Genomic DNA, 18,719 nt, shown 5'->3' on the forward strand with positions numbered 1-18,719 from the left:
CAGTGTCTTAGTAAATAACCACGATACATTCATTTATTCAGTTTGCAGTGTATCAGAATTTTTTAATGTTTAGTTCATACCAGTACGAAACCATTAGATTTGTCAGAATTGTTCATCCTCTTTCAGTATTGTCGTCATGAATCTTATACTGTTTTTAGAAGAGCAGGGATTTCAGACCAGGGCCCAATTTCATGGCTCTGCTTATTGTCAACTTCCCCAAGAATATTTTCCCCATGGAAGTTAAGATTTTTTGACATGGAATTGCACGTTGCTAAAAGAAATAAATGGCCTTGCCCCCTCAACAAAATGAAATCTTACGGCAATTGCTTTCCTAAATGTGTTAACACTAGTTCCTTCACCTTTTTTTCCATTTTTCCCTCAGATCTTTGGCCAAGGTAATCAGTAAATCTAGGAAGAGAAATCATCTAGAAACTGCCAAGAGTGAATCTAGAACTTAAAAAAGGCATTAGTTGTATCATTCACACATGAAGTAAGCCTCCTACTGTCTACTATAGTCAACATTGACCAGTGTGGTTCTAAAGGATGGATGAACTACATGTTCCTGCCTGCAACATTAAATCACATGGTGAATGCATCTGCACAGTAGATAGTCAACCGTCCAACTGCCTGACCGTTCAAAATTCACTGCTGTTATGAAGAAAGGCTACACTATGCCAGCCTGCAGTCTGACATCATGATGCATCTACACAGCACATAGTCAACCCTACTGCCCACCTATTCAATATCATCCACTGTGGTTTTAAAGGATAGCTACACTGTCAGCCTGCCGTATGACATCATAAATGCATCTACACAGCACACAGTCAACCCTCCTACTGCCTGACCATTCAGTATCATCCACCGTGGTTCTGAAAGATAAATGCACTACACTAGCCTGCAATACTGACCAAATTCACCTGACTTCATCATCACAATAATCTTGGTTGTGCTATTTTTTGAGTCAGTGTCCCAGTCGTTATATACATGTACATTGTAGCGCACATTGTAGGCAACCAGCATTCACCGTAATTTTCACATGCAATTTGACTCCCAAAATGGCGAGGGCGGCAGACAGTCCCGTGTGACGCCGAGTCGAGGGATCAGTAACACTGTAAACCACAAAATGTTTTTTTCTTTTTTTTCTTAAAAAAAAAAAAGTAATACTTAGCCTTTAAAAGTACCAACTTGGTTGAATGGACAAGATATACATTTGCACTGCTGTGCGTGGCTGGTAATTTTCCGGAAATTTTTGTTGGGGTAACCTGGCGAAGGTCGGAGGGATGATGAAAGGCCGAATTACAGTGACCCACTGTGGGACATGGTGACCATAGCCGGTGAAGCGAATAATTAATAAACTGCTGACCTTGAATGTCATAGGACCGATTTTTCGATGCAGTTATCTCAAATAATTGTAAAAAACATTTCCCAAAAATATATTTGGATTTTTGACATAAAAGTATGACCAAATTAGCACTTATATAAAATATTTAAAAAACACTTGTCTGAGTAAGGTAGTCTAATACCATGTACAAAATTGAAGGTTATTTTAAAAAAATGAATTTGAACAGTAACTTTGGTAAAGTTTAGTTAAGAGTTTTTTTGTTGTCTCTTAACGGAAAGTCTTATGTCAGTAATGGAAAGGAATTTCAGTTTTTCAGATCAGTTTTTTGTTTTACATACCTCTAACCTCTGATTCTTCTACCATTTGATACCATCCACTGGTTTTCAAATAATAGAATTGCACTATATGCCAGTGCATCCACACAGTACACAGTCAATACTCCTACTCTCTGACCATTCACTGCCATGCACATGTTTTTTTTTTATAAGGGAAACAGCTGTGGGGCTGTGTCCAAGTGCCGAAGGCTCATTCCTTTATCGTCCTTTTACGACCCTTAAAGTTTTAAACGGCCATTTAAGACCGAGTCGATACTACTATTTTACTTCCATCATGATACAAGCCCTTTTTTCAAAAAAGCATACTAATGTGTGCTGGCTCATATAAGGGTCAAACTGTATGCTTCTGCTCAAAAACTGTTGTGCTTACGCCCTCAAACTAATGCGTTTGACATTGAGTAGCTGTATGTATTGACTTGGAGCGTTAGTGAAGACGTAAGCTTTGGCGTACATATGTTAAACTCCTCACTGTGATTATATTGCACGTTTAAACATGACCACAATGATAGATAAACTATGCCAGCCTGCAATGCCACACCATTTGTGTTCAAATGCATGTACACAGTACACACATGTACATGTAGGCCCTACAGTTGGTTCCATGCCGATTGCGCCACCCTACACAACCTGTGTAGTTGAAGGGTTTCAAATGGATGGTCAACTCACTGGCAAATGATTAAATAGTCGGTTACAAAATGAGAATGTAAAACATGATAATTGACATTAATTGATCACATCCACAGTACTCTGGAAATGTTCAAATGGATGTTTTTTTTCTTATGGATATTAATTGATTACTTTAATAGACCTCTAAGAAAATACAAGTACTTCCTTGACTTTGATGTGCCAACTTAACACCAAAGTGTTGTATATATTTATATTAATTGGCCTTTATAATTCGCAATGTTAAAGGTGCTGTCTAGATGAAGTTTTTTGTGACTCTTTTGAAGTACTGACCTGTGACCTGTATGTATTGCAAGATAATGGGCGGCTTGTGCTTAAAGCGCCTGCCTCTCACCACTCCCCCTGGTTTGACTCCTGCATGGCTAGGGCCATTTATGCAAGTGGAGTTGTGTTTGAGTTTTCTCTTATGCCACAATGTTTTGTTCTTTGGGCCGCACGGTTTTCCTCTTTCGGAAATATAAGACCCTTTGATCTCTGGCTGTACTCCGTGGTCATGGGTTGATGTGGCTGCCTGCCAAAAGTCACCATTACGTCTCTGTCTTCCCACTTCAGCTTCGGGTTGGGAGGATTAGCCATTCCAAATTAAAATTATCAAGGATAGAACTGCTTAACAGTAAGTAAGCACCTTTTTCTGCTTACTTTATCAGAAAAGAATTCTTAAGCCCAAGTGCCGTTCACAGGTTTTCAGGAAAATTAGGCAGGCAGCCAGCCAGCGTGTTTTTGTTTTCAGTGGTCGTGTTGGTCTGTTCATTTTGCTTTAACAGTAAGCGCCGGAAGGTTAGCATGCCTTGTCCATTTACTGTTGGCAGCACCATGAAATAGAACAAAAAAACACAAACATCCACCGTTATGCAGCTCTGCAAAATTGGGCCAGGTCAAAATGCACCAAAAGATTCACGGAAAGTGTAACAAGATCTTTAACAACCCGGAGTTGTTATCATTTGTATTCACAGACTGTATTCCAAATGTACATTATACACATCAAACACCAGTACTTATTAATTTTTTATTATTATATAATAGACATGTATACTGCCAATAATATTTGGAATGAAGTAATTTTGTAAACTTACATCCATTGTAATTTTGTTGTTTTGTTGTGAGGGACATTTAGTTCCAGCTGACAATATGTAAAGAAGACAGTAACTAGGGTGATACGATGACGGTTTCTAGGGTGATATAAAGTGTACAAAATTAATAATAAGCTATGGACTACTGCTTGTACTAATACCTCGACTATAATGAGGTTTGGGTGGGGTTAGGATAGAGATGGGGAGGAGGGGGTTGGGCGCCCTTGGGCTACAACTAGCCCTCTACACCTGGGGTGGGGGTTGGACTGGGGGAGGGGGTGCCATTTCTGTCATTGAAACTATCACCAACCACAGCTCTATCCACCCTGAGAAAGGTGGTGGGTGGGTAGGGGTGCACCAAGCCATTTGCAAGTTGGATTTGGGTATTGACTTGCTTAGTCACAAGTTTCCACATGAACCCAAGTCTCGACACTCATGGGGTGACAGGTCTTTTTCTTCAGCCGCGCCACGCATCTGGAACTCTCCTTAATCTTCGATCTTGTCTCTGTACTGCAAAATTCAAGTCTCTTCTCAAAACTTATCTTATGTCACAGGTTTTCAATGAATAATTTTGTTGTGTCTGTTTTTCTTTGTTTTTGTTTTGTTTTTGGTTTTACTGCGCCTTGAACACCCAGCAGGGTGGATATGTGCGCATTACAAGTCTTATTATTATTATTATTATTATTATTATTATTATTATTCAAATTCCTCAGACTATAGAGGAAATTGGTTGCATGATTTGGGGCAAGCTTTTGCATAGCTTTTTGCGGCGACGCTCATACACAATGAATGTGTATTGCCCAGTTGTACCAGTCTTTGCTCTTCTGGAGGTTGCTATACAAAATCTTGCCCGAATCATGTGGAATAGCAACTGTCTCTTTAGCGGTAACTAATGACTAAGCAGGTTATTGTTCCAGACATTGTTCAAATCTCAACTCGCAAATGACTTATTGCAGAACTAAATATGACACACTGCACACAACACTTCATGACCAACTCAAAAGTTCAATAGAAGAACGCCCCCATCCCAGTCTAATTGTTTGAGATATTTTTCCTTGATAGTAGTTTAAAGATTGACAATATGAATATTTAATCACATGGTAACTCGACTATAACGACAATGGTGATGGTAGTAGCAGAGAAAGGGGAAAAAAAGATTATAATAATTTATATAAGAGACTGAATTTTGTTTTTATATTTTAGAGAAGTATGACAACTAATTTGATTAATTTATAAAATTTGTAGCTAATTTGTTAATTTAGCACTGTGTATATCTTGATAAGCAGTATTGTGGTATTCGGCGAACAAGGCCCAATTTCATGGCTCTGCTTACCGTGGATTCTGGGGCCATTTTCTTACATGGTTAGAGCCAAATTTCTTGGTTAACTGTGCGAGGGAAGAATGCCTAGTAACAAGAAAGGTGACTTGCTAACCTGTAAAAAATTATTTACATTTTTCCCCGGCCTACAGTAAGCAGAGGCATTTAAATGTGCAAAGGTGGGCAACTGGGCCTCATTTCATAAAGCTACTTACAGAGTACAGTATACTTTTGGTAATTACTTCATAATTTAATGACCTTAAAAAACTTAATTGATTTAGAGGACTGTTGATATTAAAAATCATTGTTAGAAACGACAACATTTGTAGTTTTAGAGAAATGTTTAATTTTTCACCAACAATTTTGACTATGAGAAAGGCTTCAGAAATTAAGCCTTTCTCAGGCATCTGAAAGCACATAATTTTATGCAACAATGGTGGGGATACTGGTCTTTGACAATTACCAAAATTTGACCATGCCTTTAAGCACAGAAAGTAGCTAAGCACAATACAATTAACAGAATACAGTTACCGGCCAAAATACCATGTCACATATACCGTCTGCGAATGGTACACTGCTGATTTTTGCCTAGCAATTTTCTGCTTGGTAAGCAGCTCAATGAAATTGGGCCATGTTTTTTTCCCCAAAAATTGAGGTGTAATTTTTTTCTTTGAATTTGTGCTTAATTAATGTAATTTTGTTTTCCTGCGGGCGACACTTATTCATTACCACTCAGCATGATTTACTCTCTTCAACCACTTCAGAATTAATCTATGAGAGGGAAGGCCGTTTTCAAAGTCTTTGGAAAACTTTCAAACAGGCACTAATATAAGGCCCGGACCATTTGCGTGTACAGCCTCAACGTCATGCTTCTTATGTATTGTATTTTTGCATTTGTTTGGTGACAGAGTTACGTGTTTAAAATGCCTCTTTTATTCACTGCTGTTCGCAGTCTGAGGCTCTGCATGTCTGACCGTGCAAAGGGCGACTAGGTCAACTTAGGTCATAATCTGTGTAATTCTAGGCCTGTAAAGGAAACGCAAAGAGCCTTGTATTGGGTTTAGCTTGACACGTTTTTTTATTGTAAACTTATTGCTCAGTGTGTATTCAGATCTTATATTTATTTTAAATTTCAAATTAAATGTAATTCTATATTTTTCACGTTTATTTCACAATGATATTCAATTTCCCAAACCTTGATTCTGACATGTTTGTTTACGAGAACTATTTTTGACTTTTTCAAGATTGGGAACAATTTGATGGGAGCACGTATTCACATTTTTTTTTCTAACTTCTAGAAACAAGTTGTCGGGTACTGTCTGTGACCGGTTTCCTGTGCCCAATTTTTGTAAAAGATGTTAAGCATTTGCTAAGCAACAATTAAGTATGCTTAGCAGAGACATGTTACCAGCCAAAATATTACGCAATGTACACTGCTTGTGACTGGTTTCCTGCTGGTTTATGCTTAGCAGAACATTTTGCTAAGCACAATTTTTGGTTGAAAAGCTTCACATTTTGTTTAGGTTTGTTTGGCAGAAATAGGCTCCCAGCCAAAAAAACGTGTAATCATTGTATATAAATTGTGACTGGTTCCCTGCTGAGTTTTGATAAGCAGAACAGTTCAGAAGAATAGTTTTGCTAAGCATAATTTTTTAGTCAAACGGCTTCATATTCTGCTCAAGAAACGCAATGAAATCAGACCGCTATTTATAAAATGGGCTTAAAGTGGCAGGACAAATCTAAACAAAGTTATTCCTTGGTGTGCATTGAATTCCTATAAACTTTATTGCGATTCCACAAATCAATAACAGCTCAGTATTTATGCAGTGGATTCCTACACAGGTCAAAGGTCAGACTTTGATACGCCAAATCATTTCGGCTAAATGCAAACAAAACTGTTCACTGTGAGGTAGACATTTTAACAGACAATTGAATTGTTTGTGTACAAGAGATTGTATGAATGCAGTGTGCCTTAAATGAGGAGATTATGCACAAACGCCTATAGTGGTGTGTTTAGCGTCGGATTTACTCCTCTTTGTGTCAACTAACTTTACTGAAATCTGTACAAATATATCTGAAATCAATGATTCTTTTCTTAGATAAAATATTCCTTCTACATTGTTTTCTTCGCCCCCCCCTTTCTCAACATTGGTACTTTGATTTGACTGTTTATGATGCCATAACAGTACACTCCGTTTTTATGTTGATAATTGAATGAGTAACAAAATGGGCACGCAGTAGCCGTAAAGATGTAATGGACTTTTATTTAACACATTCATCATGTATAATAAACCAAAATTATAAGATAACATTGAAAACAGAATACTCCGGATCTTTATTTCTGTGTAACTTTGTCCAGTAGACGGATTTGTTGAACAGTTCTTGCTTTTTACTCCCCAAGGGTTAAATATCATGACCATTGTCAGGATTTTTCCCAACTTCAAAATTTGTCGATTGTCTCCCAATGCTTTCAGATATTCCTAAGAGATGAAGTTTCCATCGAGGGAAGTAAAACAAAAAACGCAGCCCTGCTTCTGCTCAAACCTCTAAATTTCAAACTTGTGTGAACAGTTGGTACATCCAAAATGTAGCGAGTTCAAGGGGTTGGGTCATCCTCTAGACAAAGCGACACAGGCGCTGAGGTTTGGGATGATTATTTTCTTGCTTAATCGCATCGATCCAATTCTCAAATCGGAGCGTCAGGACGTTCACCTGCCAGGGTTTGATCTGCCAGCTTGACTCTCTCTTGCAATTTCTGTCTCATGTCGTCGCCGATTTCATGTCCCTTGCTGCCCGTCTTGGGCAGCACGAAGTGAAGTAGAAACAATCGCAGGCCCTCTCTGAAAAAGCGCAGCTTTGGTAGCGAGGTCACCGCACTGAAGACGGCCACGGTGGACTCTCTGGAGCGGTGGAGAAGCAGCGAGCGTAATGTCTGGCGGAGGAAGCGCACGGTCAACTTGTCGATATCAGCGAATTCTATCACCTGAAACCGAGAAAAAATAAAAAGCTTGGTTGAGAAAAAATAAAAAATGAAACGTTATAATATAAAAAGTTCCAACAAGACGTAAATCGGCCATCTTTATGGGCAATTTGGAACACACAGCCAGGCGTTTTTCGCGAAACGGCGTGCATCACGCAAACAAAACTTGTTGCCTGATTGGTTATTAAACAGCATGGATGTGTTAATAAACTGAGATGATTGACCCTGTCTGACCATTCAAAACTATGCTAGCCAGCAAAATGATATCATGTAGTGAATGCATCTACACAGCACACAGTCAACCCTCCTACTGTCTGACCATTCAATATCAACAGCTAGTGTTTCAAATAGTAAATACATGTCAGCTTGCAATATGATATTATGTGGTGTTTGTATACAACACAGTACACACTACATAGTGAGCCCTCCTACTCTTTGACCCTTCAATATCATCCACTGAGGTTTTAAGAATGATGAACTATGCCAGCTTACAATATCAATTCATGCGATGAATGCATCTACATATTACACACATGTACACAGTTTAGTTCTGCACACAGTTGCGCCACCCAACACCACCTGTGCAGTTAAAATGAATTCAAAGGGTGAACAAATTTCTGGAAAATGGTACCAAGTGCCAAGAGTAGGATGGTTAACCGTAAACACCAAGGATATCGTTCCGTTGTACGTGTTGTACTGACCTTCAGGACAGTTATTGCGACAGCTTTGGACACCAACATTTGGCTTAGAAGAAGCGCCAGGTTGCCATTGTTACTGTTCGACATCTCGCTAAGAATCTTAAATTTGTCCCAGAATGCAAACTGGAACGCCATCTGAAGAGAAAAAGTGTTACGTCAAATAAATTCTTCAAATGGAGTTATAGACCCGATAATCTACGGAGTTCAATATTCCATTGGCTACCAAAATCAAAAATTGACCAAACCCTGTACAAACAATGTAACAGACAGTTGGGGTCTATGACCATATTAATCCATGTAAATATCACGGACTGCACGTTTACAAATTGAGTCGGTTGCAAAAGCCAACCAACTTTTAAAGCGAAAACTGGATTATTTGTGATATACAGGTTGAATTCAGTCAAGATGAAATATAGTTTATTTTATTTTTATTTTTTTATTCTTAGGACAAAACAATAGCGTCCAGGGAAAAACATCAAAAACTGTCATAAAAAAAGAAGTGCCCTCCCTGCTCATTAAAATAATACAAATTGATATTATAAAAAACACAGAAACCTAAAATTGTTATGAAATTTTAACAAATGATGGTATGTAAAAGAGTTATTAAAATGGATAGAGAAACCACCGTTACTTAACCCCCCCCCCCCAAACAAAAGGGCAACCAAAAGCATAAACACCAACCCAATGTCACCATTAGATTTGTGATACAAAAGCCTGTCTGTATCCTACAAGAAAGAAGGGGGCCAGTCTACCCCAAAACTACCTTGTATTTTCTATCGTACTGGCAGAGTTTGCAGCCAAGATGAGCGTAGTAGGGGTTAAAGGTCGCTTCCTGGAGACAGCAATTAATCAGGACGTGAACTACTTCCCTCTCCTGCCCTCCTTTGATGTTCAGACGTAAGACTTTCTCAAAGGCATCCACGTAGTCCTTGAATACAATGAGAAGAGAACAAATAGTCAACCCTCCTACTGTTTGACTATTCAATCACATCCACGGCCATCATCCACTATGGTTTGAATGATTAACTATTGGCCAGCAAAATCATGTAGGGAATGCATCTCCAAAGTACATAGTCAACCCTAATTCAATATAATTCACTGTGGTTTTAAGAATGATAAACTGTGCTATAGCCAACAATGTGATATAATTGAACGAAACAACCTCCCCTCACTCCGCCGCCCCTAGAGTGGATTATAAACCCCAAAAACTATCTCTGTGGTATTTACCTCTGCTGTCATGACTATACTGAATATCGTCTTCCGGAGATCGGTGTTCATCCGCTGTTGCCGTGACAACTCGTTGATGAAGCTGCTGGTTTTATCACTGGTTCCCGGTGTCTCTCCTTTGGGCCTGGTGTCCTGGTTGAAGGTAGTCTGGTTACCAGCCCAGGAAGAGCCGATGATCCACCAGCGTCCCTTCTCCTCGGCCATCAGCAAATTCTCAAGAGACACGCGCAGGGTGGCATCATTGTCATTGTGACCTGTTGACATAAATTGGCATTAAAGTAACAAAGTTAATTCAATTCAATGGGAGACTTTCTGAGACGATAGAGAGCAGCAGACTTACCGGGTAAATCCATTGTTCTCAGAATTATGCGCATGTTCAGAACTACGTAAACAATGGAAATCTACCCGGTATGTCTGCTGCCACCTAGCGTTGGAAAGTCTCCTATTCAATTCAATTTACACTGATTCTGTTAGACAAGATTTTTCTATGCTTAGCAAGTTTTTGTGCTGACAGGCTTTAAGAGGTTATTTGCCAAAGTTGTTGAGTGAAAAAAAAAAACCTTCTTAGCGAGAATTGTTTTCAAAAGCAAAATCTAGCACGACACCAGCCACAATCATTATGTGGAAATTTGGCTGGTAAAACATTTTTGTTAGTAAGAGTTTGTCAGTGCTTTATAAACTTGAAAGGAAAATTTTAACCTTTGCCTTTGATGAGCAGCCTCAAGATCTTCCTCATGTGATCGAGCTGTGCCGGGTCGTAGTTTGGAATCTTGCGCACGTTGTTGTTCCGAATGGCATAGATGGTCTCTAGCATGAACTTAACCCGAGACCTAAGCAAAGAAGAATATATTTTTGGGGGAAAAAATGTGTCAGTAACTTCAACTTCGTCTACACTTTTAGGCTGTATCCGAATTGGCAACTTAAATTATGGCTATGGTAGAGTTGCCAACATTTGCATCTTGCAATCGGGAAGATTTTGTACAACACTCAGCGAGTTATTTAGATTAATCACACATATAATCAGGGAGATTTTGAAGTTTGTTCATCAGAACATTCAAAGATTGGTTTCTTTTCAGGGAACTTTCTGCAGAATCAGGGCGAGTTGGCAGCACTGCTACAACTGTTGCTGTAGGACGTCCTATACTTTCATGAATGATGTTGATATTTTCTCAAATTGTGTCACCATTTTAGATGGAAGGAAATGTTTTTTGTGAGGACTAGCACTGATATAAACCTTTGTAATCAAAGAACTTTCAGAATGAAACTTTCTCAGTTTTTTTTAATTTCTTTTTTTAAATTACGGAGTCTGTACTTTGTCGTCAAGTAACTAAGACCAATATTGCTCACTGTTGTTTGAACTCCTCGGAGCATGTGTTGGCTTTAGTCTGGATCTGTAAGATGATCTCCTTCAGAGATGACGGATCGTCCTTCCGTAACATCAAGCCGGCATCTAGCAATGCAAGAAAACATTATAATCTACTTTTGTATTCATATTGGTATTTATTGTCCAAACCAACAGCGGACGAATCGCAAATTACAGGAAAGGGAAAACAAAAAAATCTTTAAAATTACAATGATAGAAACAAAACACATGGAAGAATGAACCAATTCCTTTAGGCCCCACAAACTTGTTACATTCTACAGAAGATTTCTTTATCCCTTTACCATTGAGCTTGTTTGTTTGTTCGTGTGTTGGGTTGTTTGTTTGTTTGTTTGTTCAGATGATCTTCCCATGAAGGGAACTCAGCAAACTCGCACAAGGAGGTATAAACACCAAGCTGGCAACAGCCAATCTCCGTCATACAAACATGGGTTTGGAAAAACAATGTAAAGTGGTTAATACAAAGTGAAACTTGCAGCCAAATATTATTTTGAAACATGTAGTTGGTGCTCTTACTTTTCAGGATCAGTAGCAGCATTTCAATGTCCCTCTCGGTGAAGCCGTCTACAAGTTTTCTTATAATGTCATACACCAACGTGCAATGAATCACCTGATATGAAACAGGAAAAATACTTCGCACATTTATTATTGTTTACATTTTTACTATATCTTTCCCTGTACGCATACAGTATGCAAGGTCAAAGGTCAGTTTGGCAGGTAATTGCCATGTTTTAAGGCTTCTAAATGTCAGTTTCTAAGGCTGTCTGGGAGTATTCACAAGCCTCAAAATGTGACGTAAGATATTCGGTCCAGCATTAGGGGAGGAGGGGAGGATGGTAACTTTCAGGGCCCAATTTCTTAAAGCTGTATAGCAGAAAAATTCGGACAAATTTCTTTGCTAAGCAAACTATGTAAACTGTATTGAATTGGTACCTACCCAGTTTCTGCTAAGCATGATTTTTTTTTGTGCTTAGTACTTTGTTGTGCTTACAGGCCTTATGAAACTGGGCCCATGTAACATCAGGGGGACTACTTTAGTCACGCAACTATGTGAAATGCACGTCCCTAGTTCATGAAACTATACTTAGCTAGTATAGACATACATTTTGTATAAAAGACCCGTTTACCAGCCGAAATGTTACCAACATATACACATCACTTGTGACTGGTACACTGCCCCAAGTCTCGCTCAGAGTATTAATAAATTTGGGCCCAGGAGGGAAAATTGGCTCACCTTGAAGTTGTAGAGATGCGTGAAGAGTAGGACAATGTTGTCGCAATGTTTACCGTCGCCGTAGTTACCACCTTGACTGTACAGCTCGTCCAGCTTGCAGGCAGCTGCTTGGATGAAGTGTGCCCCTGATATAGATTGTGACAAAAGATTAAATGGAGCGGTCTTGGACCCCTACTTTCATAGTTTTTTGGTTTTTTTTGTTCTTTTTTTTTGGGGGGGGGGATGGGTTGAGAACACCTTTATGTGTAATAAGCACTGTGTACTACATGTAGGTGTTTCCCACAGTCCCGAGGTTAAACAATCCCAAGGATTCAAACTCACAATTCTCTGTCACTTTAGAGGAGATGACTTACAACAAGATATATTACTCAGCCAATGTCATGGGCGAGAGTTATTACGGCGCGTCGTGGCCGAGCAGTCTAGTTTTCACTGGACCCAAGCTCTGGTGTTACCAGCAGCAGATTGTGGGTTAAAATCCCGGTCATGACACTTGTGTCCTTGAGCAAGGCACTTAATCATAACTGCTTCGTAAAAAGTTAAGAAGGTATTGCACTCTATACTCTACAAGCCGGGCTCCTAGTAGACATTACCCATGCCTACATCCTTACGGATTGTGAAGGGGGTATCTTTGTTTCAGCTCTAGCAGTAGGTGGCAAAGTGCCCCTGAAGTTTTAATCCCAAGAAGAGTCTTTGAAGGCTTAATGACAGCACAACAAACATAAACAGGTGTATTGGGGCAGTTGATTTGAGTTGAGGACACAAATCAGTTAAAGGCACTGTACACGTTTGGTAATTGTCTAAGACCATTGTTCTCATTTGGTGTATCCTATAATAAGCATAAATTAACAAGTGTGAAAATTTGGGCTCAATTGGTCATCGAAGTTGCGAGAAAATGATGAAAGAAAAAACACCCTTGTTAGATGAATTTGTGTGCTCTCCGATAGGAATAAAAGACTTCTAGCTAGAAGTCTCTTAATATTTTAGTCAGAAATTACCTTTTTCTCAAAATCTACGTTACTTCAGAGAGTCGTTTCTCACAATGTTTTATACTATCAACAGCTCTCAAATGCTCATTACGGAGTCAGTTTTTAAGTTAATATTTGTTTTGAGTAATTACCAAACGTGTACCTTCCCTTTAAGTGTAGCCCTCATCTTGATGTGGCCGCCCGGCTTTGTAATGTGCTACAGTATCTCATTAAAAAAAAACCTTTTTTTTTTAGAATAAACTCTGAAACATGGATCAAGATTTTAGGTTAGGAGGTATTTTGAAATTGGAGTGTCACTTATTATGTCCACATAAATAGACCTTACCCACTTCGTTTCCGATATTGGTGTTGAGTATGGCTAGCAACATGACGTGTTCCATGACAAGCCTCTCACCAGTAAGAATCAAATTAATGCAGGATTCCATTATCAGCTGGGTTAATAGCTCATTCATATCTGCATATTTGAATACATGAATAGTAAAATATTAAGGAATGTAGGAGTCCATTATCAGCGGGGTTAAGAGCTCATTCATATCTGCATATTAGAATACATGAATAATCAAATATTAAGGAATGTAGGAGTCCATAACCAGCGGGGTTAAGAGCTCATTCATATCTGCATATATATGAATACACAAATAATAAAATATTAAGGAATGTAGGAGTCCATATAATCAGCGGGTTTAATAGCTCATTCATATCTGCATATATGAATACACAAATGAATACACAAATAAAAGAATATCAAGGTAAATAGGAGTCCCAGCTGGGTTGATAGCTCATTTATATCTGCATACATATACATGAATAACTGAATATGCATATGTAGAAGTATGAAGTATACACATGTAGTAGTCCATAATCAGCTGGGTTCTACCTCATTTATATCAGAGTAAATGAGCACATGAAAAGGGATTCCAGTGTAATGGAGACAGTCAAATGAAGACAAAGATAAGAAGAATTCAGTTGATGTAGGGGTATATATTTCAAAGTTTGTTGTGATATTTCTCCTTACCATTGCGGCTATTGACGAGGTACAATTCTTCAATCTGTCCACTGATAGACTGGACATTAGACTCACTCAATCTAGATTTTCAGAAAACACACAGAATATCACAATCATTAGTATTGATTTGAAACATTGGTCCAACTTCTGGTAGTGCAAAAGCCCCCACCCACCACTCCGATGGCCTAGCAACGCCACTCAGCTGGGATGGACGAGTGCATCTCTGCCTCTTGATCGTTAGGCCAGCCCGCGATGCCGCGCACAAAATGCACCCAGCTGCAGGTGGTTTCATTAACCATGACGAAACTTTTGAAGAAATAGAGGGAAACCAAGGACTAGAAGGTCTTGGGTTGGAACCGGACTGAAGCAAAATAAATTACCAAAACTCTACGCAACTATGCAGAAATTGCACTGTGTGATGGGAAACTTTTTCTTGCAGACCACGAAAAAAGATTAAACCTTTCAGCTGCTTACGAACAGACTGCTTACGAAGTCTGTCCAGTTGCTCCTGTTTCTGCTCGTCGTGCCCCATCATCTTGGCTCGTTTCTTGTGCAGTCAGAAGCAGCAGTGATTGGTCAATACACTAAAGGGGCGGAATTTAATTGCTTATACTATTCTATCAATCAAACCTTTGAGCAATTAGAAGCGGCAGTGATTTGTCAATACACCAAAGGGGCGGAACTTATTTGCTCAATCTAGTCTATCAATCAAACTCTTGTACAGTCAGAAGCAGCAGTGATTGGTCAATAAACTAAACAGGCGGGACTTAATTACTCAATCTATTCTATCAACCCAACTCTTGTGCAGTCAGCAGCAACAAGGATTGGTCAACACACTTAAGGGGCGGAACTTTGTGGATCAATCAACTTTATCAACAAAAAACTTCACCTGTTGATTAAACCTTTCAGCTGCTTACGAAGTCTGTCCAGTTGCTCCTGTTTCTGCTCGTCGTGCCCCATCATCTTGGCTCGTTTCTGAGGCGGAATGTACGTCCCCGTCGCCTTTTTCTCCTCGCCGATCAAATTTCCGTACGGATCCATCTTCACTTCTGGTAGTTTCCGAGGCGTTTCCGTTTCCGAACCATCTTCAGGATTGTTTTCTTCGAAATGTTTCCTTTTTGCCGACTTTTTGGAATTTTTCAAATCTTTGCTGGATTGCCCATTCTTGTCGAATGGTTTGTTTTTACTGTCACTGTCAGACGTGACCTCAGCCTCCTCATTTTCTATTTCATCCTCATCAAAGTCGTCTCCGTCCCCGGAGAACCCCTGGTCATCTTCACTTTCATCACCTTCGCTACCATCCTCTATTCTGCTCCCAGCTTTGGAACTAGTGAATTTGGAATTTGTTGTGACTGTGCCTGAATGTGAGGAGTCCTCACTGTCTGCGTCACTATCATCCCCACTGTCTGTATCACCTCTTGTGTCACCGTCTTGCATAATATCCTTCAGAAAGTCCTCCGAGTCAGCATTTACAAAATCCAAAAGGTCTGATTTTTTCAAGTTGTAAAGGAAACAAATATAATGTGCAAAGATTAATCTGCACATCATGCTGAAATTTAACTTTAACCTATCTTCCATCTTTCATTTGCACTTCATTTAATTATATAGTCAACAAAGCATCATAAACATCACACAAACTCTTTGTTGAGAAGACAATGAACAAATTTCAGTTTTAGACGTGGGAGGAAATCCCCGATAGGGAAAACCCATAGCGTCAGGCAAGGACTGGAAAACCCAATCCACAAGCAATGCAATGGTCCGAGCTTAAACCAGGGTGAAAGGCAGAGACAGATACCACTGAGCCAACCAGTGACTGCCTTGATTCACACATGATTTACAGAACAGAGGATCAAAACAATCCAAATTATAATCACTGACAGATTATTTAAAGTAAATATTTCAAGGATACAGTCCAGCCCATCTGCCTTGAAGATCGAGGGCGTAATCTTGGCTTTCGTCTTTCTATTCTTCTTAAAATTTAGCTCCTTCTCCAGCCTCTTGATTGTCTTCTCATCGTCCTTGTTAGCCTCAGCCAGCTCTTCCTCTCTCTTGGCTGCCTCCTGCTCCTGGGGTCACAAGTGATCAAACCATAGAGTTGTAGTTATCTTTAAAGGCACTTGACACTTTTGGTAATTGTCAAAGACCAGTATTTTCACTTAGTGTATTCCATGCATAAGATAACAAACCTGTGAAAATTTTGACTCAATTGGTGGTTGAAGTTGCAAGAGAATAATGAAAGAAAAACACCCTTGTCACACAAATATGTGTGCCTAAAAATGCTTCAGGCCTGAAGTCTTTTATTAGATTCAAACATTTTTATGAGAAATTACCTCTTTTAAAAAAACCATGTTACTTCTGAAAAGGGAACTATTTCGCCCAAAATGTTTTATACTATCAACACGTCTCCGTAATTTTTGTTTATTTTGAAAAGAAACTTTGAGTATGGATCTTGTAGGAATTAGGGGAATGTTGGTTGGTTAGTAGGGTTTGCCCTTTAGTGACTGGCCAGCAGGGCCAGTTGGCTTGTCATTTCACCAGTCCATCAGCTTTGTTGATAGTCCATAGTTCGTATTAAATAGGGATACTTTTCTAAACTGAACTAGCCAGCCCAACCACTTGGAGAGAATTCTGACTGGTCCACAGGTGTTCAAACTGGCATTTGGCCAGCGGACCAGAATGCTGGGTTGGGAAAAATATCTCAAAAACAGTTTGAAAGACTGTCGTACTTCCTTCAGCTTCCTTGCTCTATTGATTTTCTTGCGTTTGTTTTTCTCCCTGTTCTTCCCTGGTACCTCTGCATCGGTTGTCTGGAATAATCCTGGATGACCTCCGACCTTATCACTTGAGGTGCCCTGCATATAAAAACAAATAATTTAGTCCTGTTATCCTGTTTTGTTTTGTGTTGTAACGGGCATATCCGCTACAAGCCTCTGCTATTAGGATGATGTAATAAATGTTATATTGATTGATTGATTGATTGAAAGACTAGAGTACAGGTTGGTAAATCAATAATAACATATTTTAAAACTTAGATAAGGCTGTCAAAATGTGTGGATTCAGCATAGCTTTACTGTTGCCATGAGTGTTGCTAAATGCCATAGCTGTAGCACTCAATTCGGACGAAATCTATAATAGTACCATGATTCTGGCAAAAAAAAATTATACTTCCATCTGAACTACTATCTGAAAGTCCGGAAACAATATTGATACCGTGCATTTTTTCTGGACATTCCTTCAATGCACTTTGGTGGGTCATGGATCAGCTGAGTGGTGCTGCAGTGATTTGCTTGAAAGGTTACCAACATCTTATCTTAAAGTTTAGAAACATTTACAGTCTCCTGCTACCTCAGTTCCATTCTGTTTTGGTACTGGAACCTGTTCCAAAAATTACGGAACTGCCCAAGCCTACATTTGAAGTTTGGCAAGCAGCAAAACTTACCGGCTTCTTGGAATGGAGAGCAATCATCTTGGACTTCTTCTCCTGTTTTGCTTGCCTCCGCCTCTCCTTCCTTGACAGTCCTTGAGGGCCCTTGAACATGGATTCCCTAGGATCCACCTTAGCCCTGCTTTTGTTTTTATTGTTGGTCGTTTTCTTATTGCTCTCTGCTGTTTTCAGCATCATTTTGTGTACAGCAACCTTGGCGCGACTCAGGTTCTGGGGCCCTCTGTCTTGGCCTCCGGGCCCCCTTCCTCCTCCAGATGACTTCATTTTTAAAAATTTTTATTCACACCTAGCCTGCATTGTGCTGTTCGAGGAAAAACAGATGGAAAAATCAATGAACAAAGATTTTTAAAAAAGCTATAAACAGATTAAAAAAAACATTTATCTAAAAATAGCTTTATAAAAATGAAGTTATTAAAACTTTTGAAAGCAAAAAAAAGGAAAAGTTTCCGTATGGCGCCACCACTTTTTCATTCGAAATAAAATAATATAGTATCTAATTTACCTGATTGATATATCCCTTTTTGTAAAAATGAGTGAAAAAGTGGTGGCGCCATACGGAAAGTTATCCGCAAAAAATTACAAATTTGTCAGCCAAAATACCAGACAAGCAGCCAAAGATTAATAACATAATCATCAACAAACAAAGGTTTGAAAATGGCCTTGGTACCCTTTCAGTTGGCCTTGGTGCCCCTTTCTTTTCTGAAGCTAAGGTTGAGGCCGATCAGGTGATTGCATGTGTCCGCAGTGTGTTATGATCAGTTCCACACGTGTTCATCATGGCTCTATCATCGAGGGCTTTAACATGAACATGGTACAAGACATTGCTTGCGCTGGTAACTTTATAATCGTAATGAGAGTTCAACAATAACATTTTTTTGGCAAAGTACCAGCTCTGTGAATAAAATAGTGTGGTTCAAATACTGTGACGACGACATGCATGCAATGAATGCTAGTCTTGATCAAAGACATTGTTGCGATCCGCCATCACGATCCGCTCCGCTATCGCGATCCGC

At 39.3% G+C, this 18,719-nt stretch overlaps 2 protein-coding genes across 8 annotated transcripts in view; one reads left to right on the forward strand and one right to left on the reverse strand.

The window, feature by feature from the left end:
• The window catches only part of LOC117299863 (protein cordon-bleu-like), a 39,954-nt gene extending 36,063 nt beyond the window's left edge, over positions 1-3,891 (forward strand). For all 7 annotated transcript variants that reach the window (XM_033783432.1, XM_033783438.1, XM_033783437.1 and 4 more), the window contains one exon: positions 383-3,891. In XM_033783432.1, coding sequence (XP_033639323.1) covers positions 383-406 — 24 coding nt within the window. In that variant the 3' untranslated portion in view covers positions 407-3,891. The remainder of the gene's footprint in view (positions 1-382) is intronic.
• A 2,981-nt stretch (positions 3,892-6,872) lies between these two features.
• LOC117300027 (nucleolar MIF4G domain-containing protein 1-like) lies at positions 6,873-18,489 on the reverse strand. Its single transcript, XM_033783677.1, has 15 exons — positions 18,374-18,489; positions 17,701-18,007; positions 16,988-17,113; positions 16,171-16,327; positions 15,151-15,748; positions 14,271-14,341; positions 13,581-13,709; positions 12,270-12,394; positions 11,552-11,645; positions 11,002-11,104; positions 10,354-10,484; positions 9,655-9,908; positions 9,191-9,355; positions 8,431-8,562; positions 6,873-7,732 (listed from the first exon to the last, which is right to left on the reverse strand). The coding sequence occupies exons 2-15, from the start codon at positions 17,968-17,970 to the stop codon at positions 7,436-7,438; spliced, it is 2,652 nt and encodes an 883-aa protein (XP_033639568.1). The 5' UTR covers positions 17,971-18,007; positions 18,374-18,489; the 3' UTR covers positions 6,873-7,435.
• Between the last annotated feature and the right edge of the window lie 230 nt (positions 18,490-18,719).

The sequence above is a fragment of the Asterias rubens genome, chromosome 15, assembly GCF_902459465.1.
Source record: "Asterias rubens chromosome 15, eAstRub1.3, whole genome shotgun sequence".
Taxonomy (NCBI): Eukaryota; Metazoa; Echinodermata; class Asteroidea; order Forcipulatida; family Asteriidae; genus Asterias; species Asterias rubens.